The following is a 27,145-nucleotide window of genomic DNA, read 5'->3' as shown; positions in this document are numbered from 1 at the left end:
AATTTAATATACGTATGCAAGTTGATACCACATTAATATTTCCTTGTCGAGCACAACTCTCATTTTCTCGTTAAAATGCATCTGTTCGAAGCCGGGGCAGGAGCTTACGTTATTTTAATAAAATATATTAATACCTACTTAAAATTTGTATTTTTTAATGACTGAAGCAATAGAAACAATAATTTGTAATAGTAAAAGTAAAACCACTAGATTTTTTGTTTAAGTCGCTTAAAACATTTTTAGCCATTATTCCCATTTAATTTGTCTGAAATATTAACATAATCATTTATTAACATAATTTCGTCTTTTGTAAATAATAACTATTATACACCAAAAGCTTGTAAATTTCCCACTGCTGGGCTAAGGCCTCCTCCCCCCTTGAGGAGAAGGTTTGGAACATAATCCACCACGCTTTTCCAATGCTGGTTGGTTGAATTTACATGTGGCAGATTTATTGTGAATTTAGACACATGCAGGTTTCCTCACGATGTTTTCCTTCACCGCCTAGCACGAGATGAACTATAAACACAAATTAAGCGCGTGCAACATTCAGTGGTGCTTGTATTTGAACCCGTAATCATCGGTTAAGATGTAAGCACGCGTTCTAACCACTGGGCCATCTCGGCTCTATTATGTACCTATGTAATAAATATGTAAGTACCTATATTTCAAAAAGCTAACTATTTTTCAATCGTAATTTTACAGAACTGTATTTGGTAAAGCTACCAATGATTGGAATGTAGGTTTTACCGCGAATGACTGACCAGAAACTCAGCATCTACCATAAAATTACCAAGTAAAATGTGATTAGAAAATATCACGTTAAGCTGTGTTTGTGTGTTTACGAATAAATATGTTAAAGCCTTAGGCGCTACTCGTGGGTATGGAAAATAGTTTATGATTCTCAGAACCTGAAGCCATCTTCCATATTCACCAAGAACAGGACGACTCGCTAGGTTTTGGTTTGACTCTTAGCTCAGTAGGCCCTATCCTGGTCCCGTACGAGTACAATAGGCCGTCTTTATAGTCACCTACTATATGAATAGGAGCAAATCCTGGAGTTCAAGTTTGCTTCATACCAAATTTCACTAAATTTGGTTCAGCGGTTTGATAGTGAAAGACAGACACTTTCACATTTATAATATTAATATAGATTGACGTATTAAAGCATTTGCTTTTAGCAGTCATAAGTAACTATAACCATTGAGTAGCCCTTGTACCGTAATTATAGGTCCATGTTGATATTAAAGGTTTTTAAATTAACATGGTTATTTTTTTATTAAAGTTTTTGATTTCGGGATATTTAATATGTTTTTTATTTTTGTTCGGTGGAGCTCGATATTTCATCATTATCTACGAATGTCTTGTTCACGAGACAGTCTCGTGAAAAAGACTTAAATATAACTTTAATATTAAAGGTTGTACTAAATTATTAGAACATAAAACATACCTACTAATTGCTATTTACATAATTTTAGACCTAGTATAGTCATAGTAAGTACTAGTAGTAAACTATCAGATTTATTTATCACCTTTTAATAGAAAGAAAGAATTCTTATATAAGAATAAATGAATAATTTATTTTAAAGGTAAAAAATACAAGACAGAAGTATTTACCGCAGCCGTGAAAGAGTTTGGGAAGTCTAATTGGGAAGGTATGTGCACTTAATTATACATAAATTAACAGTCCCATGCTACGCGTAGTCACGACTGTTATTTGATTTAATTTTTTTGAGGAAAAAAATAACGGGTCACGCGGGTATTGACACGGAGGAATCATTATCCCTAATTCCTGCTTCCCTTTTCCTTCACCCGCCCGCGACGTCACCGCCAATATATGACAGCAATTGCATCGCGCACAAAAAAAATTGACAACTCTTTGATTTGTCGCACCGCCAAAAAATGTAATTCCACACCAGTTCACATGTTCCCCTCATCTTATAACCTGGATCCCTTTAAACGAGGCGTCAAGAAGCACTTGCGGGCATGGCTAGGGCGATTAGTGAAGTTCATTCTCTATGACTGTACCTACTGACCGTCTTCGCGATTGGACTCCGCTACTACTTTCTATCAGGTGGAGTGGAACTATATGCGTCCCTGGTTTGTATATATATATACATAATTATATAAATCGGATTTATACATATATTACAAAGACAAACAATAAAATAAAACAACATCGACTAAGTAGGGAATGGTTTTTATTTGTTACAGTTGTATTTATTATATTAAGTAAATAGTTGATCGCGCAATTGGAAATAAACAGAGTGAAAAGAACTATCACAAAATAAATCGATGAGTTTTAACAAAATAATGTTTTTCTATTAGGTATATTTCTTATGAATCATGTAATTGTTTTTAGAAAATTGTTTGATAAATTCCATAGCATATTACCTACTAGATAACAAATAAATAATTAGCTGCTTATATAGACCGATGTTACATTTTATTTCAAGAAGTGCATGTATAATTCACAATAGTTATAAGCCTATAATACTCTGATCTAAGTAAGTTTTAAATTAAAAGTATGCAATGAGTTGACCATGAGTTTTAACCAAGACTAATGACTTTGAGGAGAAATATATATCTATAGTATTAGTAACATGAAGTATTATAACTAATAAATGTATGATAATTATTACAATTTATAATCTATATTTACCAAGCCAACTCAGTACCGTCATATTGTAAAAATTTTCCACTATCTGTTTCCTTTAGATTTTCTATAGTGTTAAAAATACCAGAAACACTAGTGTCGACATCTAGTGGCGCATTTTTGCCACCCATATCCGTTTTTACCCAACCTGGATGCATTGCAGCTACAACAATTTGATCCTTTTTTAAATCAATACTCATTGATTTAGTAGCTGCGTTTAATGCCGCCTGTAATTTATCAAATGTTATTATAAAAAATTTTTGTAGTACTTAATATATTCATAATTTTTTAAAGATGTTACAAAATAATATTGAAATTTGAAATTTACAATAATCATTAAATTAACTATGTATTAAAATATGATCTGCGTTATGTTACACAATGTGCAAAAACTACCTTAGAACATCTGTAGGGATAAAAGCCTCCTTGGTCATTCAGTGCTATAGATCCAAGAATCGAGCTCATATTTATGACGACGGCTCGCTGTGCACCTACTGATTTGTCACTGTTTGATTCAACAGCTTTTTTTAAAATTGGATGAAGGCTCTGTACCAAAAATTAAATAAATTTATGATTTATTATTTAAAGTCAAGTCAGTAAAGTGACTATAAGTAAAGTACCTTGGTCAACATAATTGGTGCAATAGTGTTGACAGTCAGATTTTCTAATAACTGCTCTGCTTTTACTAATTGAAGCTTTGTGAATTTAGTAGTCACACCAGCATTGTTTATTAAAACGTTTAATCCGTGACTGCCTACTACGTTAGAAACTTCTGACGCTATCTCACCAAGTTTTGTGAAATTTGTAACATCTGTTGAAAAGGAATACTATTATATAATAATTGCCTTCTATATCTTACTTGTTCGATGACTAATATTTCTATTTAAATATTATATAATATTACCTAGATTTAAAATGTGTAGATTCTTATGTTCTTGAGATAATTTTGTTAATTCCTGTAAAAAAAAATGAGAACTTATTATATTGAAATTTATCAAAACATTAATGGTTGTGAAATCATAACATCTCGAAGAAACATCTCGATGTCGATTAAGGATTAGCATCGTCATCGTACGTCTCTATTAATACGTCGACGGTGACGTCATCTGTCATGTCATGGGCAATCCTCGACTCAAGCCGCCTGCGAATTGTGACTGTTGTATTGTCTCTTTCTCGCACTGTACAGTTACCAAAAGATCTCTTTATAAAATACGCGACAGCAAGTCTACAATATTAATTGAATCGTTGTCGAATAGACGTGACCATACCGTGTTAACGTGTTGAATATTTAGTGACAAAGTTTTAATTGAAAATGGCACCAATAGGTAAGTAAAAACGTTTAGTTTATTTCATACCTCGGAGGGTTTTCGGCATGTCGCAAATATAATCCCGGCCTTGTCATTTTTAGTTAGGTACTTCACCATACCGAGTCCCAAGCCGCGATTTGCTCCCGTTATTAAGATAGATTTCATCGTGAAACACAAAATAAACCCAACTGTGTATTACTTAAAGTTTGACGTGCGTCGGTCATTAGAAAGTTAACTTCCCATTCGTGTAAATATTTCGGGTGATTTTCTTGTCTCTGTCACATGAAATACGTCAAATATGACAATACTAAATAATTTCCGAAGATTAACTAATTTTGTGAAACCTCTTCGTGGAACGGAGAGCCTCTTTGTGATCACGACACGCTCCCTCGCTAGTAAGTTCAATGGTGCAATTAAAACATGTAACCTTGGAATCGTAAATATCAAATAACCTCACCGATGATACATCGTATTCTTTGAACCTTGTTCGTTGTTTTATAGATAAATCCTATTGAATTTATTTAATAATCATTAAATTCTGCATTTATTCCACTATTGAATTGATTTTGCTGAGTTCAGTATTTGAAATTTTAAAAATTTGCTATTTTTAATAACCATATAATAATTGGTTTATAATGTTAAATTCTTTTGCTTGGTGACAACACTAGGTGGATGGATGTGTTGTGGACGTAAAAGCAAGTTCGTAGCCCCTTTGGTTAATAATGACCAAGGTACAGTAAATGATGTATAAATACTAGGCATTTGTGCTGTTTCCGATGGTGTATGTTTTAACTTGCCTACACAGCATTGCACTATTACTTTATTTGTACAGGGTTGGTACAGGGATTAACGAAACATGAAATAAGTTAAGATAAAAAATCAATACTAAATGGTTTAGTGTAATAAAAAATTTTCATTTCAAAAGGGCTTACAGTTATTGGAACATTATTATATTCTTAAATGGATTATGTCATGTAATCAATTTGATAAATGGATTTGTCATGACTCCCTAATGGAATAACTGAATTTCAAAGCAAATTATTCAAAATATACTAATCTATGACTAAACATAAGAAATCAAAGGAAATCTTAAAACTACCATTTATTCCTCATTTGTGTTGTCACCAAATTAAAAGTTACTTATAACATTCTTAAAATAAATTAAAAAAAAATGACTAAACTGGCATTTCTGTACTAACTCTGTGAATGCACTTAGTGATGATATCACCACCACTTTATAGATGGGACCTACGACTATGATTTGGCTGTTATCGGTGGTGGGTCTGGAGGTCTGGCCTGTGCTAAAGAGGCTGTGAATCTTGGAGCCAAAGTAGCAGTGTTAGATTATGTAACACCATCACCTCAAGGCACAAAATGGGGTCTTGGAGGTACCTGTGTGAACGTTGGATGCATTCCAAAGAAATTAATGCATCAAGCTGCTATACTTGGAGAGAGCATACATGTAAGTATTGTTATGTTTTGTCTTTGGCATTTTTGTTTATACTTTATTAGATTTTAATATGTCCCTGATTTTCATTTTTATTGATGATTTCTTTAGGCATTATTAATGTTACTTGTGTTATATTTCAAATGATGTTGCAATTCGTCACATTGAAGGGTAGATTAGAGTAAATTTTGAAATGATTGGCATTCTAAATATTTTTTTCATTGTAGGGTATGGTAAGTGAACAATCCTCGGATATCCCCTCAACAATTTCCTTCCTGATTCTGGAGTTATGGACGATGTTGGTAGTTTTACATTTTAATTTTTTTTTTATTTTTTCTTATGAATCAAATAGTATACAATATCCGATTTAATCATATAATACTTAATACTTATGAAAAATCAAAGTTTTTATTAATTTACTTATTCCTCTAGTGAATTAGTTAAAGTAAATTTCATCATCACAGGAGGTCAAGCAAGATCAATAATAAAATTTGTAAATGCTAATCTTTCACCAAGAAGTATCATTATAATTTGATATGCAAGCTGATACAAATATAAAATATTTTTTTAGTTTGATGTCTATTTACGTTTCAAATACCTACTCTTATTAAACAAAAGCGAGTCGTTGACATTTACGAACTGCGCATTATAATTCGATCTTATTCCGTTTACCATAAGGACTAGAATAAGATTGCACAATTAAATATAGTTTTACAGTAGGTATGGTAGTTAGTCATACCTATTGGTATGGGAATATAATATGTTACATAATGAGAGTCAATTGTATTGAATTATGATTGCACAACATATCCATATATAGATTTCCTATGACTTGTTACGGTTAAATTGTGCTTAATTATAAATATAAACCAGTCATCGGTTAACAATACAAAAACTAAATTGTTTAATAATTAATAACTAGGGAAAAATGTATTTTTAATTTTATTAGATTTTTGGATTTGATTATTCTAATGTAAAAATTATTTGTTATACTGTATCGTGAGATTTTTATAAATCTCAAAACAATAGAAAAGCTTGGATTTTATTAGATTGAAAATAATGTGATTTGTATAAATGTACAGTGATACGATACGGCCGACCTATTTTCGTTAATTTAGTGAAACCCGTAAGTGATACCCGGCATTTGTAATGTGTTACAAATAAATACTAATATTATAAGTGCGAAAGTAACTATGTATATCTATCTGTCTGTTGCTCACGCCCATACCAGTGAACCGAAATTGATGAAATTTGTTATGAAGCTGGCTTAAAATTCCAGGAAAAATATAGACTATAACGCCAAACAACCAACTACCAACATCTAAAACGGCATGTGACAACTTTGCCTTCCTTCCTTCCCGTAAACCCGTTGTCCTGAAGTCCCATCGGATTATGAGTGTGATAGATAAGGGTGTGTCTGTGTTTGTGCACACACTTGTGCCCCATAATGTTCTGCGTTCTGTGGCCTAAATCGGACATCAGTCAGTCAAAAAATAATCATTTATCGCCTTTGTTATATATTTGTGTTTTGTTCCTCGTGTCGCTTACCTATTGGGTTCTGTATTTTATACTAACTATATATTATTTAATAGTATTCGATGTCGTGACGAATACTTTGACATCACTAAAATGTATACTGTTATAATCTATAAAACAATGGTTTTATCATTGCTTACCACTTTTAAATTAATACACATATTAAATCGAATTATGTATGAACTTAGGTTAATTTAAATTACAGTTTGGTATAAAAGATAAATTAATTGTGTTTGAAAAGTATAATAAACATATAAGTAACTAATTTATTGGAATAGTGTGAGTATATCATCAATATAATTCATATATTTTTTAAATAAGTAACTTACGTACAGCAATTTAACACGATAGTTCCACATTGAATTTTACGGCCTGTTGATAATTTAATTTAATAATATGTTATATATGGAGATAGTAATTAAATATAAGTATGTATGTAATCTTCTATAGTTATAAACCGAATGGATATCTTCCGCTTTTAGACCAGGTGTATAACAAGTGTCCTTTGAGGTCATTACAATTTTAAAAGTCGTTTAAATCGTATTGAAGACGTAAGTGTATGTAATTAACAGCCGATCTTTTTTTTCTTTCAATGGAATCCAAGACAGTTACAACACACTGAGCGTAATCCTAGTTGTATGCTTTAAGTAATAGCTTGAAAATAACTTGATATAAAAGTGTTTTAGCCCATGAATAATATACGGATTATTGCAAACCAAAAATAGTAAAAGCAAGATTTTAAAGTAAATTGTTTGTTTTTATCCATTGACTGTGACCTATTGAGTTAGTGAGTAGTTTGTACATAAATTTTATACATACATATACCTATTTTGATACATTGACATCGTTAATTTTTTATGAGTATTTAATTTCTATGTATAAATACATAGTAATTAAATAGTTATGAATATAGTTATAAATATATAATATAAATATAATAGTACCCGTATGGAGTAATAATTGTAATGTTATGTAACCATGAAAACTGCTAACGATGCGTTGAATCATTACATGATTTAGAGAATCCATCTATACTCTGTAATAACTAACTATGTATCTCCCCTAATTAAAGCAGGGAAATGAGTCAAGAACCTGCATAGTTGCGTGTCATGCACGGTGCATCAACATTTGTAGGCGAGAACATTTTGCTGGTGTCGATATGACGCGCTGTTGATGTTTGCGTACATGATATGATCATAGGAAGTTACGAGGCTGTGTAGTGTGCATACTTCCTAAATTAAATGTTACGAAAACTGTATAGGTGTTAATGGTGTTAACATATGCTAATCGACCTGTCAACTTATTTACGTCAAGTATGAGTTGTGACTTGAAGTATTACATTCATTTTATTTTCATTTACGACCAAGAATACAAACAAAATATTTTCCTTTGCTTCCTTTCTGAAGGTTATTCAATGATGGTTTTATTACTCAATAAATCTGAAAGAACGTTAAAATAATTCATTAGCTTGGAAAATTATTAGCTTCAATTGCAAAAAGTATCAAATTAAAAATAAAACTTATTCTTTTACTTTTACAGTATATCTAAAATTATTTTTAGAATAATCATACAGAAAATTCGATATTCTTATCTCAGATGTGTCTACCGAAAAGTCAGAGTTGGTTTTATTGTAGATAAACTTAGAAATTAATGGTTCTCAAGTGCCTCTATTTTTTATATTAGGTGCTACAGATACAATAGTAAACGTCTGTTAACAATGCAATAAGAGATACCGTGTGTACTGTTGCTATCAAAGAGAACTACATTGCTGTGCCAGCCAGTATCTTTTCTTGGTCTATTTATTATCTGTATTGTCCTTGTTTCTCTTTATTTTTATATATTTATAAATGTGATGTTCATATAATATAACTGATAACGATAACAAAGATTGCGAAGGCCTTGCGTAACATAATATTAGTTATGAAGTCCTCTTTGTGTTTTTGCCGCCATTATTCATTTTGTGGTACCAAATTTTATTATTTAGAAAAACTTGATTACAAAACAAACTATTTTCGTATAATTCTATATCCCACATTTAAAGTATGTACATAATGATTTTGTGCAAAAAATATTTGTCATTCTTATTACTAATTATATTAGGATTGAGTCTACTCGCTTTGTTAGTACCATTTAATTCCTTATCATGTAATAAAATTGGATTGCAGGATGACGCTCTTAATTCTCTTACGTCGACTGTCATTCACTTCGAAACCAACTAACAATTATCTAGTTAATTAAAAATCGTAAACAATAAATTCTAATATTTTTATGTCGTCAGCTTTTGCGCACATCTTAATTATATGGTTTAAAAAAAACGATTTATTGGATTTTACTCGTTTTCAGGAACAAATGTCGATTTTGAGCGACCGTTCAGCCTCGGTGCTTTGTTAGACCATGTTTAAATTCAGTATATCAATTTTCAGTAGTTGATTTCCATGACACACTGTATTATAACGCTTATTAAGGCATTTTATCTTTAAACTTATTTTTCCTAATCCAAAAAACAATAATCAACTCGTGAAATCTTTTTGTATCCATTGTTTGGAATACCACAAAAACAAAATCTCGAATCATCTAGAAATGATAACAGTTTGTCAACAGTAAATGTTGGACTCGAGACTTGTTGAGTCATGAAACAACCGAGTTTCTTGCGATTCTTTTGGTAGAATCTATGATACGTATTTGCGGTGGCTTTACATCTCTACTAATATTATAAATGCGAAAGATATTCGGCTACTACGTCACACTTTAAGCCGACTTAGATGAAATATTGTGTTTTGAGTCGAGAGTCCTGTACTAGAGACTTGAGGGAGGACGTAGGTAAGTTTTTATAAAAAAATCGTGCCTTAAGGGAGTGTAAAATGTGGGAAGCATGAAATCAATCAATGTATGGAGTAACATGGCCGTGAAGTTATAAGATATAATGTCGTTGTGCGTTATAAAGTTTCATAAATTTTGCGTAGGTAAAGCCGAGGTTTAGGCTAGTTTAAAATATTATAATGGCGATTCATAAATGATTGTAAATACTTTTAAAAGATACAGACTAATTTTAAGTTTCAATATATAAAACACTAAACAGGCCTTAAAGTAAAGGAACAGGTTTGGGGCTGTATGTCAGCTGTATAATTACATACGTAATCATTACATTACAGATCATTTCCATTATAAAAAAATCTAAGACCGGGAACTAATTGGCCATGTCAGGAATTGTATAAATTTCCAACGGCATGGGTGGCAGAGTTCACTTACCATAAGCAGATCAATTCTTCTGTGTGCGTGTTATTGAAATAAAAATGGTGCAACTGCCTAATGTTCGGAAAAGAAGGAAAAGGGATCATCGTCCGGCTAAAACGAGATTCGGGAATGAGCTTTTGGAAATTTCCTCGCGATATTTCCATTCAACGCCGACAGTCATTTATAAACTATATTATATTAAATTAGAATGCTTGTCTCATTTAAAACTTGTATTTTCTATCGAGTCGTTAGTGATAAAGAGGGGGTGCATTTTTAATAAAGCATAAATATTAGAACGTTATTGATTTTTCTGCTAGAATAATAACCTTGACTCTGTAGCTGTAGTCGTATACCGTATCTACTGAACGTGCTTAAACAACAGTTCAATTTGTAACGCTACGGTCTACCGACAAACACGGATGTTGTGACTCATAAACACTATGAATTCTGAAATAATGTAACTCTATACAGATGTATTGATTTTATGTATTAACAAGGACTTTGTAGTAAAATTGGATATGAAATCTTGAATAGGTGTTTTAAGCAAATATCACTTATCACAAATAAAGTAAATATCTACTGGTTGCGATATTATATGTAATATAATAAAAATATGTTACAAAAAGATTTTTAATTTAATTAAACATACATTAATACTTCGTCAGGAATATTTAATTTTTCTTTTTATGGGCCCAATGTTTGGGCGGTGGTACCAGCTAGCATAAGGTGTTATTTACCTACGTATAAAATAAGAACCAAAAACTAAAGAATATTTTAAGTCTTGCGGTGTGTCAATTCAAGATCAAAGTGTATTTATCTGTAATCCTTCTGACATTTTTATCGATTGTTGATCAAATACTTAAAACACTAAACTTTAAATATTTCGTGTAATATTTATAAGATCGCGCTTGTTTTATTCTTTACATAAAAAATTAAAAGAATAAATAAATAATTATTTGTAATCTGTTGTAATCTGTTCTTTGCATAATAATTTGTTGTAATCTGTTCTTTGCGTAATGCACAATTAATTAAAAATATTCAATAATATATTGCATACTTTTATTAGTTATAGTGTATAGTGCAATGTCATGTTCATTATTACATTATTAAATAAAAAGTATCTTCGATAGGTACGCCCTTCATTGTAATACGACGAAATTGAAAGATGTTATCGCCTAATAACACTTTTATTTCCTCTAATGGCCGCTGTTTGAGGCTCTGGCTCAACGTTCATTACAGATATTATCTAAAATATTTTGTTATCTTCTATCAAATGTGTTAATTAATCTACGTATTCTACTTATTGTATACTATAACTCATTAATCTATTAAAGAAAAGTGGAAGATTCGTCAAATGAACATTTCCAAAAGTTTAACAGAACAGAACAGCTGTTTTCACATTGTATTTTACCGGGAACACAAGTTTAGACGTAGGCTTAAATTATTCTGCCTAATAATTGTTGGTCTTCATTATTTTTGTAAAATGTTTTTTATTATTTAATTTTTATTTACTACGATGTGACGAAATTGCAACATTATAAAAATATACGTTAACTTTTATTTTACAAATTATTTTGGTTTGAAAGTATATGCCATTTAATCATCATTCGCCTTAGTCTTTCTCTGTTTGTCAAATCTATAGAACATTCGAGTTTGCTTGTAAAAAATACAAAACAAATAAATTGTATTTTCTAAAAAACTTGTTATTATATAATACAATAAAGCTTTTATTTATCTATTCAAATTTATTCTTATATTCAATCTTGTATTTTAATATGTATGTTTATGTACAGAAAAAAAATGAATATTTTTTGATAGAAATGCCAAATACGTTTTCGAGAATATTAATGTTGTTTTTGCTATCGGTCAAAGAATTTTCTGGAACATGAGAAACTAAAAATACCTACGGTATTTTAAAAAAGTTGTATTCAAATATAGAACGTGTTCCTAAATTTTTCGACATGATCAAATACGATCGTCTTTTTTTATTTAAATGGACGATAGCTATAATAGAATTAATGTGCACGAAAACTATTGTGTTTTAGAAAGCACCTCTTAAGTTGTAGTTTGTACGTTGTTTCCATATTTTTTAATTTATTTGTATTAGTTAGTTAATATTTATCGATACGCAGTAGCATCAATCCAATATTATTTTATTCAATTACAGGAAGCGGTAGCGTATGGATGGGAAGTGCCTTCATTGAACAATGTGAAAATTAACTGGTCAGCATTGACTGAATCCGTCCAGAATCACATAAAATCTGTAAACTGGGTCACCAGGGTCGATCTCAGGGAAAAGAAAATTGAATATATCAATGGTTTGGGCGAGTTCAAAGACCCCCACACCCTTATCGCCACATTAAAGAATGGTAGCAAGAAGGAGTTGACGGCTAAGAACATTTTGATTGCCGTGGGAGGAAGGCCTCATTACCCAGACATCCCCGGAGCGAGGGAGTATTGTATCAGCAGCGACGATATTTTCAGTCTGAGCCATCCCCCTGGGAAGACACTCGTCGTTGGAGCTGGATGTACGTATAAACAATATTTTCAATTTTTTTTCATTATTTCTAGTAAAAGTAATAACAGGTTAGCTCTTAAAATTGTATAACACAATATAGTACGACACAACTTAGATGTAGCATCGGCAAATTCAATAATGCCGATTACTGCCGATTTATACAACCAATAGAAATAGCTCCCCATCGCGCCATTCGACCCCTTTCGTCGCTATAGACTCTCGCGTCAGTTCAACCCGAGAAAGGAAATCGACGTGTCAAATTGACGAATATATAAGGTCATATGATATTACAAGTTATTACGTTTGTATAACGATCATATTCACATAAGAAATAAACATTGATAATTTGTATAGCGTATTTAATTCGGATGTGATCGGTTTTACGAATTTTGCCGATGCTACATCTAATTGAAAATTTACGTTGAAAACAGCTATCTTTTTGCTTCCATTTTTAAATTAAAACGATAACAATAGTGGCGTGTTAGGTGAATTATTCTATTGTATAGTAGTAATGACAGAGGTTAACTGTTAAGATTAGCGTATAGATTACGAGATTATTATCTCGTCTCGCGGATTAACTTTTAATATTAGCGATCTGGCCCGAGTTTTAACCTGCCTTCCATTATGGAGGGCCGTTCACTCGATGGACCCTTAACATTTATGACTTATATAGATGATGTGCCTGAGGGTAGTTGTTACTTTGGGGAAGTAGTAGTACTACGATAGCATCTAAAGACCTACTTTCTTAATAAATAGGTGTCTTATTAAAGTGTGTCTTAGTAAAGTAGCGCGTTATAGATTAAGTAATTATCTTAAATGCAAAATCCTTTATTAAAAATACAAACGTTACATTTATTTAATGACTAGTACTGTATTTGTGTTGGTTGTGATGTTGTATGTAGGCAAAAAAGTAGCCTATGTCTTTTCTTGGAATTCAAGTTTGCTTCATACCAAATTTCATCCCATTCGGTTCAGCGGTTTGGTCGTGAAAGTGCGACAGACAGATATTTTTTATTATTTTTCTGATTGTATACCAAATGTGTATCTAAATTAATAATTTTGATGTCTCTTGTAACTTAATCATATTTACTTTTTTTTTTGTATCTCAATTATTCATGCGTGCTGTGATGACCTGTAATTGGAAGTGCAATTAATTCTTAGTCTAAGAACATCTTTTATGCAATTACTAATGTTGTAACTTCTGTTGGCTGTCCCTAAATAAATAAATATTTATAATATTAATATAGATTGTCAAATTTAAAACTACTACCAGCTTCATACATCGAATACAGTAGATTATAAATTGCTAATTCCAATGTAACTTTATTTTCAGACATCGGTCTAGAATGCGCCGGTTTCTTAAACTCATTGGGCTACTCCGCCACTGTTCTCGTCCGATCGGTACCGCTGCGTGGTTTCGACCAGCAGATGGCAAGCATGGTCACCAACGAGATGGAGGAGAAAGGCGTTAAGTTCCACCACAGATGCGTTCCGCTGTCGGTGGAGAAACTCGAGTCTGGCCAGCTGAAAGCACGCTGGTTGAACACGGAGACCAAGGAACAGTAAGTTGTATTCAATTAATTAATCAAGTCTAAAACCATAGACAAAAATCACTTTTTTAAAACAACTTATATTATTTTGGGTGAGCATATAATTTATATCTTCAAGCATGTACTCTCAATTATAATTTTAATTATGTGAAATTTTTGGAGAAAAAATAAATACAGTAACTAAATAATTTGCGGAATATGTTGAAATTTTGCCCATAAATGCTTGGAGCAGTGGTGAAAATGTTTGCGCTGCGCAATATTATATTATTGGCATGAACAAAGTGACTGCGTTGTTGATTTAGTGGCTTTAGAAGCTGCAGATCCTGAGGTTTAAAACCACCAGGTCAGGTCAATAAAAAATATTGGGCTTTCCGTTTAAAGGTCTCTGTAGCTGCCCAGAGACTGGAAATTGAAAGTATGTAAACTCCTATAACCTCGCACGTGAACTTAGTTTCATACGCTCATAAACTATAGTCTTTCAAAGTGGCTCATATAGCACAAAACAGTATTTAAATTATCCTTCGTAACGTACAGACTAATGTTGTCTTAAATATCGTTGGCGGTAGTTGCAAATAATATTTCTTTGTTCTTCAAATAGACAAATGCCACCTTAGTCTACCCGTGACCACGAACGCTGTAAAGTGCTCGAAACGTCGGGATGTCCAAAATATTTAATATACGCGATTAAAATCCTTTATAACTAGTTTTATTTTAAACGTACAGACTCTTAAGTGATAAATTATGTCTTCCGATGTTCAGTTTTTTTTTGTTTTCTCAGGGGTGAAGATGTCTTCGACACGGTACTGCTGGCGACGGGCCGGTACGCGCTCACGCAGCAGCTCAACTTGGCGGCGGCCGGAGTCACCGTTAGTATTGAATGAGACCATGGATTATATTTGATTTAGTTTGTTTGTATCGCACTCGTATCGCATGTATTCTGTCAATTATAGAAAAAATAATCTAAAAATTAATATAATTTTTATAGGGCTGACTATGAGTCTATAATCTTAAAACTCAACGTAATACAGTGGTTAGATTTGTTTTCTAACTGCAGTGATATCAATGAAATAATTGATAAATTTTATCTAACATTACGAAATATTATTTGCCTATTTGTACTAATGAAGAGGCACAATCATCGAAAATATCAGATTTGGTATTCACCTCAGTTAATATCTCTTCTTAAATTAAAACACAAATACCATATTAGAATTAAAAAATACAATAATCCTTTGGACTTATTAGAATTTCAATATCTGCGTAAAGATAATTTATACACATATATAGAATCATATCAAAAATTACATAATTGAAAATCAGCAGGGATTTATACGCTCTACTTTGACTAATCTGTCGGTTCATGTATCTAATATTTCTGAATGTATTGATAGTGGCCTTCAAATGGATCCCACACATACAGATTTCTCCAAGGCCTTTGACAAGGTTAATCACTGCATTCTTTTAAATAAGTTGAAATCATATGATATTTCGGATCGACTGCTTGGGTGGTGCAAAACTTACTTAATAGGTAGAATCTCAAGAGTGGTAATCCACGGACACCACTCTAAACTATTCATTGCTTCCTCCGGAGTCCCACAAGGATCGAATTTAGGACCATATTTCTTCAATATGTTTATTAATTATATAATGCAATTTATTTTTAATGTGATATTGTATCGAGAGTCGAGATGGCCCAGTGGTTAGAACGCGTGCATCTTAACCGATGATTGCGGGTTCAAACCCAGGCAAGCACCGCTGATTCATGTGCTTAATTTGTCTTTATAATTCATCTCGTGCTCAGCGGTGAAGGAAAACATCGTGAGGAAACCTGCATGTGACAAATTTCATAGAAATTCTGCCACATGTGTATTCCACCAACCCGCATTGGAACAGCGTGGTGGAACATGTTCCATACCTTCTCCTCAAAAAGGGAGAGGAGGCCTTTAGCCCAGCAGTGGGAATTTACAGGATGTTCATGTCATGTCATTGTATCTACTGTTGGTTGTCCTAATAAAAATAAAATGTATATTTGTCGACGGCGCAGTCGCTGTCGGAGAACGGCAAGATCGTGGCGGAGGGCGAGCAGACGAACGTGGCGCACGTGTTCGCGGTGGGCGACGTGCTGGAGGCGCGGCCCGAGCTCACGCCCGTGGCCATCCTGGCGGGCCGCCTGCTGGCGCGCCGCCTGTTCGCCGCCGCGCAGCAGCACATGGACTACGACAACGTGGCCACCACCGTGTTCACGCCGCTCGAATACGGCTGCGTCGGCCTCAGCGAGGAGCAGGCCACCGCCCGGTAACGCGCTATCCTAATATATATAGCTCATAGGACACGCTATCGAGTTACTTGAACGCATCATCATCATCATCATCATCAACAGCCTATTTTTGTCCACTGCTGGACATAGGCCTCTCCCAGTGCACGTCACTGTGGTCTTTCTCCGGCTACTCGCATCCAGCTCCTGCCTGCCGCCTTGCGTATATCGTCACTCCACCGTGCCTGAGGACGTCCTACACTACGTTTGCCGAGACGCGGTCTCCACTCTAGAACACGTTTTCCCCAACGGTTGTCGGTTCTACGACAAATATGACCAGCCCACTGCCACTTCAGCTTACTAATCCGGTGGGCTATGTCGATGACTTTGGTTCTTTGACGGATCACCTCATTTCTGATGCGATCCCTCAAAGAAACGCCGAGCATAGCCCTTTCCATAGCACGCTGAGCGACTTTAAGCTGGTGGACCAGCCTTGTCGTGAGTGTCCACGTTTCGGCTCCGTATGTCATGACGGGTAGGACGCACTGATTGAAGACTTTCGTCTTAAGGCACTGTGGGATCGACGATGTTAGGATTCGACGTAACTTCCCAAACGCTGCCCAACCCAGCTGAATTCTTCTATTCACCTCGTCCTCAAGGTTGTTTCTACCTAATCGCAGAGTCTGCCCGAGGTAGACATATTTTTGAACAACTTCGAGGACGGTACCGTGTATCGTAGTTGGTTCCGGTAGAACATGTTCATTGAACTTGACCTTGGTTTTATCCAAGTTCATCCGTAGGCCGATACGCATAGAAGAATCAGCCAGCTCGTTCAGCATTTGTTGTAGGCCCTGCAGCGTTTCTGCCACGATGACGATATCGTCTGCGAATCTCAAGTGAGAGATGTATTCGCCATTGATGTTAATGCCACGTCCTTTCCAGTTCAGCGTCTTGAACATATCCTCCATTGCATTAGTGAACAATTTGGGGGAAATAACGTCCCCTTGTCTCACTCCTCGATGCAATGGTATGGGATTTGTTTGCTGATTCTGTACTCGGACGGACATGGTGGCAGCTTCGTAGAGACATCTCATCACTTGGATGTATCGCCAATCAATTTGGCAACGCTGCAGGGACTCCAGAACAGCCCAGATTTCAACCGACTCAAAGGCCTTCTCATAGTCCACGAATGCAAGACACAGGGGCCGATTATACTCATGGGACTTCTGTATAATCTGCCGCACTGTATGGATGTGGTCTATGGTGCCGTATCCGGTCCGAAACCCGGCCTGCTCCGGGGGTTGGAATTCGTCGAATCTTCGCGCAAGACGGTTCGTGATCACTCTTGAAAACAGCTTATAGACGTGGCTCAGTAGGGATATGGGACGATAGTTCTTTAGCAGGGTTTTGTCTCCCTTTTTGAAGAACAGGACGACCACACTCCTACTCCACGCCTCCGGAGTTCTCTCTTCGAAGAGGACAGAGTTAAAAAGCGTCTGAAGTTCCCTAAGTACCGGTTTACCTCCCGCTTTTAATAGCTCTGTGGTAACGCCGTCCTCTCCAGGGGCTTTTCCATTTTTAAGCTGTCCAAGAGCAGTCTCGATTTCGCCAATACTGACTTCAGGCAGGTCTTCGGAGAAATGGCGTGTTAATGTAGCTCTAGGATCCTCATTTTCGGGATCAGGTCGAGGTGCATACGATGCGTATAACCGGCCGTAGAAGTCCTCTACTTCCGAAAGTACTGCCGGCTTAGAAGAAACGACTTCTCCACTTGCTGTGGTCAACTTCGTCAGGTGGCTCCTTCCAAGAGATTGTACGAACACCTTAGACCCCCGATTCTGCTCAATAGCTCTTTCTATTGCAAGAGTATTGGAGCACCGGAGGTCGTGTCGTACGCGCCTGCTGATCTCTTGGTTTAATTGCCGTTTCTCTGACGAAGTGACAGTACTTGAACGCAGTGTGATAAAACGTCGTTCCTAGGATTCGTCTTTAAATAAATCAATATTACATCTAGGTATTATACACTTGAACATCAAATGATTTTGCTATCTTGACTGAGTATTTATTAAATTCAAAACTCATATTTTAAGCAGAATTTTAGAAATATATCCCTCCACACTGTGTGCGAAAATACAGAATGCATGCCAAAGCCATAGGTGTGGCTTCAGTGTAACTACAAGCACAAAGAACATAACATCTTAGTTCTCAAGTTTGGTGGCGCATTTAAAAAAATGGTTACAGCACCTATGGCTATGGCTCAGATAACTACTGAGCATACTGATATTATTTCTAAATATTGCCATTCAAACATTGCATCAAAATTATAACTAACTTATTTGATATCGTTCCAGACACGGCGCTGACAACCTAGAAATATACCACGCGTACTACAAACCAACCGAGTTCTTCATCCCGCAACGGAACATCCGTAACTGTTACCTCAAGGCGATAGCTTTACGGGAAGCTCCCCAGCGCATCCTGGGATTACATTTCGTGGGGCCGGTCGCTGGCGAGGTCATACAGGGCTTCGCTGCTGCTCTCAAGTGAGTATTTATTAAGATATACTCGTTTAACCCGTCTTAATATACCGCCATGCTTGGATAGTAATAAACTCTTAAAGGATTTTTTTACGGTTGATTTTTATAATGCATTACCATAATATAAGGATTTAAAAAAAAAAATAGCAATAACACAAATTTGTCTAAATTATTGCTACTCTTATCTTTCATCAGAATAAAATAATTTAGAAAGGTACATACTATTAAGGGATAACATATAGATAATTATGATAATTTTTGTGATTATTACATTATATTATGATATATTCATATATGACTGTGGTTTTGCATTGTTTTGCGGTTTTTAATAGCTTATGTAACTGTAGCCCACAAACTATACGAAGTTTCATTGCTGTTTTAAGAAAGACAAACCTATATACAGTCACATTTATAATAATAGTAGGAATTTATAATAATAGTAACTCATTTATAATAATAGTAACTCATTTATAATAATAGTAAGAATAGAAATGACGACCTCCATGGTTGAGTGGTGTGTACACCGGTTTTCATGGATACGCCTCTGAGGTCCCGGGTTCGATTCCCGACCGAGTCGATGTAGATTACCATAAGTTTTCTATATTGTCTTGGGTCTGGATGTTTGTGGTACCGTCGTTACTTCTGATTTCCATAACACAAGTGCTCTAGCTACTTACATTGGGATCAGAGTAATGTATGTGAAGTTGTCACATATTAAAAAAAAAAATATTAAAAAAATTGAAAAAGTAACTTTGAGTAATGTTTCCAGGTGCGGCATCACAATGGAACAGCTGATGAACACGGTCGGCATCCACCCGACGGTCGCGGAGGAGTTCACCCGCCTCAACATCACCAAGCGCTCGGGCAAGGACCCCAACCCCGCGTCGTGCTGCAGCTAAACCATCAACCGCAACGATATCTCGGTCGAAATGTCCTCACTTATACAGATTAAAGTTGTTTGTCATATTAAACTATCATTCTAAATGTTACTTATGAATTTAAAATTATATTTTCGCGTTGATACCGCCTAGTTGCTTAAACGAATCGATTAATTGTTTTTTTTTTTAATGTTACAAGTTAAAATATTGCATCATGTATATGTATTATTGTTCGAACAAGTAGGAAGTTGTTGTAAAAATTTAGCCACTAATGAGTCACAAAAATTTGTTTTCTATAGCCTTATATTGTCTTTGAGGGTGGTACATTGCATGTGGTTTTATTAATTTAGTAAAATATATTGAAATGACAATAAGTGTTTTTTAATCTGTTAGCACTGCAGATAAAAAACGTTTTGTCAATATAATTGTTAAAGGCTGTTTTTGGGAATTTCTTGCCTCGTATCGTTTTATTATTAGTACAAAAGACATTCAACTAGAATATATTAAATATGTTCAATAACAAAAGAACAAAATTATGTTATAAAAATACGTCATATTGTTCCAACACCGTCAGCTCAGTATTATGTCGATGTTATACGTTAATGTTTCTACTCCAGTGCAAGCACGCAGGCTCACATTCCGTCGACGCACGCTCACGGATTAATCAGTGTTGATCACTTTTTTTTTATTTCAATTCTAATAAAGTGATATATTTTTAATTTTGTGTTTATTTTTTGAATCCTTACTTAAATAACAACCCTCTTGTTAGGTAGCCGAATTCTTATTCCTTAATTTTAAATAAGTTTTTCTTTAAATATTTTTTAAGAACTGCCAACAAAAATTGTTTGAATTAGTAACATATACTAGCTGCCCATCGTACAGCATGAGTAAGAATTTTATTTTCAATAAAAAAAAAATTATAATCTGTAAACCATGTGCAGCTTCACCCAATTTAACCCAAATTGGATTGTGACCAGTGGCGATCCAGATAATGGTTGATCACCTCTTACACAAATCATCAAAATCATCAAAATCTATCCAGCCACTTAGGGAGTTCAATGATATATTGTAAATTGTAATCTATTCAGTGCTATGTTCTAAATCACTTTCAAAGCGAAGTTCAGAACTGGTCTCAAACAAATTTAGATTTTTTAATTATAACTTATCATGAAAAACATTGACAATGCTTAAGATGCTACTATATTATTTTAAGTTATCCAGTCTCAGTAAGATTCCCAATGATAAGAGGTGACAATAAAACACTTCAACTAAGTTATATCACATGATGTTATATATTGAGAAGCTAGCGACGCCCCCTAGGGCTCGTCGTTGGAGACGTACCGCGCCATGTCGGGCGTGGGGCGACACGGGAACCAGATCTGCGCGGTGGGCAGCGGGTAGTACTCGTGCGCGCGCACCAGCGTGTTGTCGAAGCGCCAGAACCGTGGCCCGCGGAAGAAATACGTATCTGTTGGAAATTAAATATTAATATTGCATTTTTTTATGGTTTAGGTTGGCGGACGAGCATATGGGCCACCTGATGGTAAGATCACCCATAGACGATGAAGCTGTACGAAATATTAACTAGTCCTTACATCGTCAATGTGCAACCAACATTGGAAACTAAGATGTTACGTCCCTTGTACCTGTAGTTACACTGGCTCACTCACCCTTCAAACCGGAACACAACAATACTGAGTACTGTTATTTGGCGGTAGAATAACTGATGAGTGGGTGGTACCAACCCAGACGGGCTTGCACAAAGCCCTGCTACCAAGTAAATATTAGCATACATTAATTTTATGTAATGGTGACTACGTGTACTAGGTACTATGTGTACTATTCTACATTACAATCAAAATAAAACTCATGTCATACTGCATGTAAGTAAAATATCAATCTATATCTTATTTACAGTTGGGTCTTAGCTTTTAGATTCTCCTACCTCCTTTCCATATAATTGCTGCGTCTACAGGATATGGAACCTGTCTCCAGGCTGACATTTCCTTGGGATATCCTTTATCCATTTTACCCGTCGCTTCATCAAATCTCCAGAACCTTTCGTATTCTATGAGATAAGTTTTGTTGTTATAGTTTGAGAGGAAGGCGGTTGTCAATTCGGATATCTGAGGCGGAATCTTGTATTCGCTGATTCTGCCGCGTCTTACGAGACGAAACCGAGAGCTGAACTCCCAGAAACTTCTACCTGTGATGTAAGAATAAATTGATAATAATTATTTGGATTTTATCATTTTTAGAAGTCAATTAAATCCATATGACTCTTTAAGTTTAATGTTCTGAAGTTATGTTTATCATGGGTTCATCGTATGTTTTTTTCATTAAACTGACATCTTATTTAAAATCCTCATCACGCGAGGCAAAATGTATTACTATTTGAGAAATAAAAAAATGCTATTAGTTTATTGTGTTACGTGTCAAAAGATTCCTAATATACATACCGGAAAATACAACAATATGTCCGTTTTGTTTCTCATATATCGTCCTGATCACGTTGACGTGTTTGGGCAGCCCTATGAAAACATCGTGAAACCTTTTGGGATAACCTTCTAAAATTTGTTTCCTTTCTGTCAATACCCACACCCACTAAAAGGCAAGAAAGAAATATTATACATAGAATGCTAGTATAATTGAAATGGCATAATTGTATCTGTTAAAGACTGACGGATATTATATAACTGATCATTGTTCGTATTTAATTTCTGGTAGAAAAAACACTATTTTTATTTTGTCCGTCTGTCTAGAATTTGACCATGCGTGTTATTTATGTATTGTTTATTTAAACATTACATGGACGAACATACCAAAACTATGCTACAATGTTGGATATAATAAATGTTTTGTGCCATAGGCAGCTTTTATATACATAGTAGATGTTTGCTCGTAAATTTCGTACTTTAAGTCAGGAAATTAGTAGTGACGAAATCCCACTCGTTTTTATGCTCACCTCCTCCTCGAAGACGTATATTTTGCCCTGTATGACCTGCAGGGTGTCATAGTTGGTGTAGCAGAGGTCGGGCACGTCGTTCTCGTCGTCGTCAGCAAGAGTAGGGCGCGGCGCTAGCGAGGAGCGTGACGCCACCGAGCGCTCTGTGCTTTCCGCCGACACCGAGGGAACTTCTTCCTTAACTGTTACGATGTTTAAAAAAACTTTTAAAAATGAATTTGGATACTATCCAGGCGTAATTGCTTATAAGTCAAATGCCTTCATTTCAAGGCTATTAAAAATTATTGGCGGTCACTGGGATTTAGGCTGAGATGAAGTCGGGTTCTTGGATTTGTTATCCTGGCTGATTTTAGGTAAAAGAGATTGCTTTAACATTTGCTTACTTATGCGTATTACGTGATTCTGCTGTAATAAATTATTGATAGGGTGTTGAGCGAAGTGTATGATGATGCTATCTTGATTGACAAAAATGCCATGTTTAGGCACCTATAGAGTTTACCAAAACATTTCATATTTACATTAAGTTAAAAATTTGAACCATAAGATAAATAAATCCATAAACTCACGATAAAGTTCTTGCATTCCTAGAATATCGTCCTCGTGTAATTTCTCCACCGGTACTTGGTAGTAGGGGTACATGACTGACGCCTTCACGTTCGAATGAGACAACCCCAACGCGTGTCCGATCTCATGGACGGCGACCGCGAAGAAGTCCGTAATGTCCTCGTCTTCCTCGTCAGGGTTGTCGCCCCAGAGCTCGTCGTCATCGAAATGCATTGCGCCGTGCGGCGGTGGGAACGCGTGCGCGACCACGTGACCTGGCCCGTCAAAAGGAAACCTAAGTTAGAGAGGGACGGTTTTAGTTGTACTTATTCACCATTCGATTGAAATTAAGTTTTGAAGTATAATATGAAACTATGAAAAGATTAAGTTAATCACATTTTTTTAACTAAGCAAACTCACTAAGGGGTAATGCTAACAGAATGGGTGTCTTCCCAAAACTCGTTGAAAATTTTTAATAAGTCGTAATATTTTGCCGGTCTTAAAAATAATTTGTTCAATTTAATGTTTAAAGTTATTACTCTTACTTTTTAAAAGCTTACTTAAGCCCTGTACCCTACTTACCCTCTCAAAAAACGGTATAAAACTTTTTATTCTTCGGTTATTTGCAAATTTTCATATGATGAATAAATAACCAGATTCGGTAATCAATTTATAGTCAAGGTGCTAATAACATAGCGCGTTTAAAAAAAACCCTTTATTAAGTAACTATATCTTTGTTACTAACTTATTTATGAGAGGCCCTTACCCATCTCCATGGTCCTTGCTCGCGAAGGAAACTTGTATGTCGGCCTTGCCACGCTCTAGCTGTTCGAACCTTAAGCCTCCGTGCGGCGCCCACACCGCCAGCCCTGTGGCCATCAACGACTGTACGCGAGCTCTCTCAAGCGTGCTCGAGCCATTAAGAATCCTGAAAATGGTAATCATTCCATAACCACAACCAAACTGCCACACATCAAGCTCGTTAATTATAGATTGTTTGACTAATTTATGAGCCTAATGCACAAAACTTTTGTCCCGGCTATTTTAGGGAAAACCTATTAATTGTTTTAGTACTTTTTATTGGTGCTTGTGTATATAGTATGGATATAATTTTGAAGATTTTTACGGCTTGGAATTTTTTACTAATGAGATTGTTGGGAATCGGGTCTTACGTCATCCATTCGCTTAAATAATTTATAATCTATGCACGGAGAATTTGAAAAATTATAAAATAAAATTAATTAACCAAATAAAAAATCGACCCGGACTATGCTGTTCGCATGGGCTGTATCATAGTAGTACGCTTCTTATACTGATACTCGCACACTTTATTTCACTACATGACATGATATATTTTATAGGTTGCCGATAGGGTTTTTTCTTCTGATATTCTAAATATCAAGCTGAACTGGCCAGTGGTCAGAACGTGTACATCTTAACCGATGAGTAAGGGTAAGTACCACTGAATTTTCATGTGCTTAATTTGTTTTTTTAATTCATCTCGAGCCCGATGGTGAAGAAAAACATAGTAAGGAAATTTGCATGTGTCATTCTGCCTCATGTGACTTCACTGGCCCGCATTTGAGCGGCGTAGTGGAATATCCTCCTAACCTTCTCGTCAAAGGAAGAGGAGCCCTATGCCCAGCAGTGGGAAATTAACCGGCTGTTATTTTTTTATTCATTATAATTATTATTTTAAATATCTCATATTCTCATTATTCACCGGTAAGTGATTGCCTTTTTGCCCCACCCCTGTTGCAGGATGTAGCGCTTCCGACGACGTATCGCTGATTTCGTTTCAATATCCTTTACACCGCAACGTTTTCTTTTAAACAGCTGAAAAATAGGAACAGTTTGCATTGATGATGATTTTTTTAAATTCTATTTAAGCATAATAATGTCTGTGTATTTTGCTGACTCACTTACTTGCAATAATAGCGAAATAACTTAGAACCCTCAGTTTAGAGTTACCATGCGATTATATTACATTTAAATGTGTTCGACAGCAGATTTACTTACTAAGTATGCCGATAACTTACTAGAATATTTCAGAATAACTTAAGTTTTAATTTCTTGTGACATTATGTTAAAATACCTTAACTATATTTTAATAATGTGGTCTTGGATTAAAAGAACGCTATAATTTCCAGAAAAAATAATTAGAAAATGGAGTCCCGGACACTTGGAACAATAGGAACTATAATAAAATTTGACTCACCTTTCTAGTTTCGGAATCAAGATGTCCAGTTGGAGAGAGACCAGCGAACTCTTGCATTTTCTTCAGTGCTTCTGCAATTGAGTGTGACGTATACGCGAAATCTATGTCATCCTGCTTTTCAGGAAGGTAACCGTACTTCTTCATGAAGCTTATCTAATTAAAAGAATAAAAATTATTAATTAAGCTAGACCGGCATCTCCAGGCTTGAATAAACTATGATTGAGAAATGAATATAGTTGGAAACTTGGATGGAATTATAAGATACGCAAATACTTTGTACTTGCAAAGGAGAGCTTTCATAATATTTTTATTCGACTTTTTCAGTCTAGGTATATTGTAGTAATTCACACCCGCGTGACGGGTGGTTGTTTAAGTTTTAGTTATAGAATTATTCGAATTAAGTTGTTTGCTTTAGCAGTAAAAGCGTAACATACAAACAGAATTACTTACGCATTTATAATATTGGTAAGTATAGATAACTAATTTTTTAATACAATCTACGTATCGACCATGTATTGGTTCATTTGATTGATAAAAAAAGTTGAAGAATTTATAGTAACATACATATAGTCGGTACCTTATTACTTATTAGTTATTATTTCTGACTCCATTTAATAAAATAAAATTTTAAATCGTATTATTCCAACAATCGTGATCTCAATGTAAACAAAAAATTAGGTCACCGGAGCAAGCGTAAAAAAAACAAATGAAATAAATTCAAGACATTTCATTATTGCGACCACTGACCTCTTCAATACTCGGCATATCTTCTTCCAGGAATATGGTCTTGGCCGTCGCTACACTGCACCCGACAACTATGGACACCAGGAGAACATATTTCCGCGGTTCCATGATCACATTCGCGTGGACAAACCGAGTGTGCGTTTACGTCTGTACTGGGCCGACCTTTGACAGGCATCTGCAGATAATGAGCCATGTATAAATACGGCCCCTGGTTAACGCCCTTTGTCTTGCTTACTCATGTATTTCCTACTTGATGCGCTATTTTAATGATGCACTGGGCGTTTACAGGACATTGATTTGGTTTTGTTTCATATGTGACTAATGTGCAAGCGCGTGTTAAATGTTTGCAAACTAGAATCAATTTTAGTATTTAATTTTGCTATTGTTATTTGGAATTTTCATTTGAATTCCCTTATTCATAAATCTTATCTGTCCCTTAATTATGGAACATTTGTGTTGTGACTGTGTTTTTAAGATTACCTAAATTAATTTGGTACTCATTTATATTTTAAGGTTATCGTTGTTATTATTGTATTAAAAATATCTTCAATGTTGTTTTAAAAATACCATCTCCATTTTGTTTTTTGTGACTTAGTTGCGCTTTTTGTGAATATGAAATTGACGATTGAAAATTTCTTTTTATTATCTTATAATTGCCTCATAAAAATGATTTTATTTGATTTCATTATTATTATCCAAAATATAATTAAAATAATTATGCACCAAATAAACAGTAATAGTAGTTTGGTGGAAGTTCA

The 27,145-nt window shown here is 34.9% G+C and overlaps 3 protein-coding genes across 6 annotated transcripts; 1 reads left to right on the top strand and 2 right to left on the bottom strand.

Annotated features, from left to right (window-relative positions):
* Window positions 1-2,181: 2,181 nt before the first annotated feature.
* LOC124533432 (C-factor) lies at window positions 2,182-4,213 on the bottom strand. The gene is made up of 5 exons (XM_047108682.1): window positions 4,012-4,213; window positions 3,561-3,612; window positions 3,277-3,467; window positions 3,053-3,202; window positions 2,182-2,883 (listed from the first exon to the last, which is right to left on the bottom strand). The coding sequence occupies exons 1-5, from the start codon at window positions 4,126-4,128 to the stop codon at window positions 2,659-2,661; spliced, it is 735 nt and encodes a 244-aa protein (XP_046964638.1). The 5' UTR covers window positions 4,129-4,213; the 3' UTR covers window positions 2,182-2,658.
* On the top strand, window positions 3,781-20,636 carry LOC124533431 (thioredoxin reductase 1, mitochondrial). Of its 4 annotated transcripts, none has more exons than XM_047108679.1 (9): window positions 3,797-3,981; window positions 4,632-4,694; window positions 5,205-5,425; window positions 12,348-12,708; window positions 14,032-14,260; window positions 15,027-15,114; window positions 16,293-16,543; window positions 18,854-19,045; window positions 19,809-20,636. In XM_047108679.1, the coding sequence occupies exons 1-9, from the start codon at window positions 3,969-3,971 to the stop codon at window positions 19,936-19,938; spliced, it is 1,548 nt and encodes a 515-aa protein (XP_046964635.1). In that variant the 5' UTR covers window positions 3,797-3,968; the 3' UTR covers window positions 19,939-20,636. The 4 variants fall into 4 exon arrangements, with proteins under 4 accessions (XP_046964636.1, XP_046964635.1, XP_046964634.1 ...); XM_047108677.1 differs by lacking the exon at window positions 3,797-3,981 and adding an exon at window positions 4,216-4,358; XM_047108680.1 differs by lacking the exon at window positions 4,632-4,694 and having other exon boundaries at window positions 3,781-3,981.
* A 550-nt stretch (window positions 20,637-21,186) lies between these two features.
* Window positions 21,187-26,743, bottom strand: LOC124533871 (matrix metalloproteinase-2-like). Its single transcript, XM_047109418.1, has 9 exons — window positions 26,391-26,743; window positions 25,644-25,796; window positions 25,149-25,261; window positions 24,192-24,353; window positions 23,449-23,720; window positions 22,883-23,064; window positions 22,377-22,521; window positions 21,863-22,123; window positions 21,187-21,385 (listed from the first exon to the last, which is right to left on the bottom strand). Exons 1-9 carry the CDS (start codon window positions 26,493-26,495, stop codon window positions 21,234-21,236), a joined length of 1,545 nt encoding a protein of 514 aa, XP_046965374.1. The 5' UTR covers window positions 26,496-26,743; the 3' UTR covers window positions 21,187-21,233.
* Window positions 26,744-27,145: the final 402 nt, after the last annotated feature.

The sequence above is a fragment of the Vanessa cardui genome, chromosome 11 (assembly GCF_905220365.1).
Source record: "Vanessa cardui chromosome 11, ilVanCard2.1, whole genome shotgun sequence".
Taxonomy (NCBI): domain Eukaryota; kingdom Metazoa; phylum Arthropoda; class Insecta; order Lepidoptera; family Nymphalidae; genus Vanessa; species Vanessa cardui.
Note: the sequence above shows the minus strand (reverse complement) of the source record. Positions and strands in the feature narration are given on the sequence as shown.